Source organism: Solanum dulcamara, chromosome 12, assembly GCF_947179165.1.
Source record: "Solanum dulcamara chromosome 12, daSolDulc1.2, whole genome shotgun sequence".
In the NCBI taxonomy this organism is placed as follows: domain Eukaryota; kingdom Viridiplantae; phylum Streptophyta; class Magnoliopsida; order Solanales; family Solanaceae; genus Solanum; species Solanum dulcamara.
The window spans coordinates 32,186,043-32,189,986 of record NC_077248.1 but is presented as its reverse complement, the minus strand read 5'-3'; the positions used below and the strand labels follow the sequence as shown (position 1 = coordinate 32,189,986).

Genomic DNA, 3,944 nt, shown 5'->3' with positions numbered 1-3,944 from the left:
TAATTGAAAAATGAATAATCTTAAAATACATTTAATAAGCCACAGATGGTATATATATTTGATATAAGTATGAAAATGATTTCATGAAATATACCTCACTGAAAATGCTAGACATGAAGGTCTCGAATTTTGGCTTGACCTCAACAACACGCCAATTAAGAATTCTAGGAATTTGATTACCCCACTCTTATGGCAATTTTAGAAGGCACCTGAGATGCACATTCATAAATCCATGCATTTAAAGCTTATGGCATGCTGCCCAAATGATATATTTGTTTGATAGTGGAAAACTCTTGCCTCATTCCTTTCATCAATTTGAAAAATGCTATTTTACCCCATGGGAATTACTCATATCTACCATCCTCTACCATCTTAAAATCATCAATAGAAATAGGTGAATCACCTAGTTGAGAAAAGACAAAAGTGTGGATGAAGTAGAAAATGGTCATCTGAACTGCGTCTTCATTGGTTTCCCATCTTCCAATCAGAAAACGCTGAATGAAACTTTCTTTGTTTACCTTATTTTTTACACTAGGGAAATATCTAGACAACAATCTACTTATTGGTGCATCTGGATACCAAAATTCATTGATATTACGGTACATCGCAAACTGGTAATAATAGCAAATTTCTTGATTGTGAATTGGAGTACATTATCCTGCATGTGACGAATGTGCAATTTCTCTTTGTTTTTTTGCTCCACCTCAAGAAGTAAGAGGCATTTGATGATTTTCTCTTGAAAATTATACTATGGCATATCTAGGTAGTGACCAAAGATGGTTAGCCTAAATAATTGTATAGCTTCTTCACCTATTGATCATTTGAAATCATCAATAAAATTAGTTGTATATGTAGTGCCAAATCTCAAAGAGTGGAAAGAGATCTTTTTGATGACGTACTTCAGTCCCTGCATTGACAAAAAAATGATTAAATACAACTTGAACTTGATACATTGTACATCTAATATGATACATTAGATTAGATGATACAAAAGTGACCTTATGAATCAGATGTATGGCTAATCATTATACATATAGAGCTTATGTATATTGATATGAGACACTTTGTTTTTCTTTAGATTTCAAAAACAATAGAAAAAGCAGAAATTAATGTATCGTAAATAATGCAAAAGTCATAAACGCTTTATGTATCTTGATTAGTACTTGATGTATCAGAAAATTATAAAAAAACATTAGACCTTATGTATCAGAACAACAATAACAAAACCATATCAGAAGCTTAAGTATCAAAATAGGAACACTAAGAAGGGTACATTAAAATGTATCAGAAAAATTGAGATTTAAAAAAAAACAGAAAACAGCTTAAATAAGCTCATACCTTTGGGAGATTAGGGCGTGTTGTAACCCCTTCAATCTTTTTGTCTGCTTCTTTGGGTGCATGTTGAACTAGAGATTTCGACTTCAATTTTGCACGTAACTTATACATAACTACTCGATCATTATGATGTTTGGATCTAACCTCGTGGTATCCTTCCCAAAATGAATCAGAACCCGGTGAAACAAGAATTCCTTGATTTTTATTCAACTGTGTGAGACCAACACTAAAAGATGGAGTAGATTTCATATGTATCAGTGAACAATAAGATTAAAAACAACAAAAAATTACAGAAGAAATCAATGGAAATCGAAAGAGGTGAGATTGAAGTGAGATTCCAGATAAGGAAAAAACTTGAATATACCTTACTTAGAAGCTTGAAATTGAGTAATAATTGGACTGAAATTCAAAAAAAAAAACTACCGAAGCTCAAGCTTGAAATTAGGCGTGAATTAAGGGTAGTTGAGAGAAGTAAAATGTGATGTATCTGTGAGATGGAGAGAGAGTTAAAAAAAAGGATTTTTGAGATTTTTACAAATGGTAGGGAATATTAGTAAATATGGTAATATAACATGTGTAAATAGGTAATTTTTCCTAATTTTAAACTAATTATCTTAAAAATATAAACTATAATTAAACTAAAATAATTAACAAAACGTTTTGAGATCATTTCTGAATATTTATAAAAGCTAATAATCATATAAAAATGTTTATATCATTCAAAATTTATAAAATGACAAAATTACTTAAAATAGGTTGAAAATATTTTTTGGATTTAAAAGTAATTATTCAAATTGCTTAAAATAAAAAAACCTCGATAACTAATTTACATTGTAGAGGATCAAAATTGAGTGTCAACACCTATACATGTTGGAATACTCAAATCCAGGGATAGTTACAAGGCTAGACGCCGAAGGCGATGGCTCTTTCTTGTATCTCTTCATAGCATTAAATGCAGCTATTCAAGGGTGGAACTATTGCAAACCTACATTAGTGGTGGATGGTACCTTTCTAAAAGCAATATACAGGGGTGAAATGCTTACTGCTGTAACACAAGATGGGCAAGGTAATAAATGTTCACCCCTTCAGTTTATCATATTTCCACTCTGTGATACATGCAGAGTATATATATGCTAACACAATATCATGATGTACTGACTTAATTTTTTCTTACTGTAAATATTTTTTTCCATTTTCTACAATCTTCTTGCTAAAATTAACACACTGCTTTACATAGGACGACAAATTATACCAACTGGTTATAGTATTGTTGACTCGAAAAATGATGCATCTTGGGAATGGTTCTTTGAATGTTTAAAAGAGATATATCCACAAAGGGATGGGATGTGCATTGTCTCAGATAGACATCAGAGTATAGCTAAAGCAGCTGGAAGTGTATATACAGCAGTCCCGCAGTCCCTCATTGTGTTTATATGTTTCATCTGTGGAACAACGTGAAGGGAAAATTTTAAAAGAATGCAAAAAATATCAAGGACATCTACTACGCATTGTCAAGAGCATACAATGTTCAGGAATGCAACAATCTTATAAAAGAATTAGATGTTGTTGATCCAAGGATAAAATCTTACTTGAAAGATGTTGAATACCATAAATGGGCATGGTCTCATTGCTCAGCAAATCGAACAACAACAATGACATCAAATATAGTTGAATCAGTAAATGCATCAAACAAGTATGCAAGAGAGCTCCCAGTTATTGATTTGCAAGATTTTATGACAAACATGGTCCAGAGGTGGGATTACACGAACGGTAATGCTGCCAAATTTGAAAACATCACATTAACAAACAAGTATGAAGCCTTGTTGAAAGATTCAAAGATTGAACAGACAATGGCGGTAAGATACTGTAACGATCTACATATACTGTAAAGCTTGGTTATTGTTACAATTTCAGTCGACTACTAAATTTTACTTTTTTGGCATAAATACAAGTCACCCCCTCTACTCAATTTGTTCATTCAGTAAGATATGGTCAGATGAAACACATTGTCTCCCTTCATAAAAAGACTAGCACATGTTGAAACTTTCAAGCAAATGAATTTCCATATGCACAAGCAATGACAGTGGTGACAAAAGTCCACCTTAACAAATACACATATTGAATTGCTCCCCTTACTATACAAGGGATTTCTTAAATAAAGCATATGAGGCACCAGCTCATCCTTTACCTAACAAAAGCATGTGTCAAATTCCTGATAATGTGTCATCACAGAAGGTGCTGCCACCAAATGCCAAAATCCCACCAGGAAGGCCTAGAAAACAAAAAGGAAAGAGGATTTGAATCATACTTTGCTCGAACAAAAATAACATGATCCTGATGTGAAGGTCAAGGACACAACCGAGGGACCTGTAAAAGGATTCCAAAGAAAAATTGAACTGCTGCTTATTTTCGTTTAGCCAAACATTACGAACACTTTGTTATATACTTCAAATGCTTTAAGCATATTCAAATTCAAGAACAAGATTTACATTGTTCCTATAATGTGGTTGTTTTCTCATTTCACACAGGGACTCATATATACTATTTCCTTAATGATACCAATACAATATATTCATATGTTATAATGGTATCAATAAGGTTTAGTTGTT

The 3,944-nt window shown here is 32.4% G+C and overlaps 1 protein-coding gene across 1 annotated transcript; it reads left to right on the top strand.

Moving 5' to 3' along the window:
* Positions 1-2,202: 2,202 nt before the first annotated feature.
* On the top strand, positions 2,203-3,224 carry LOC129875706 (uncharacterized). The gene is made up of 3 exons (XM_055950972.1): positions 2,203-2,401; positions 2,573-2,760; positions 2,868-3,224. Exons 1-3 carry the CDS (start codon positions 2,203-2,205, stop codon positions 3,222-3,224), a joined length of 744 nt encoding a protein of 247 aa, XP_055806947.1.
* Positions 3,225-3,944: the final 720 nt, after the last annotated feature.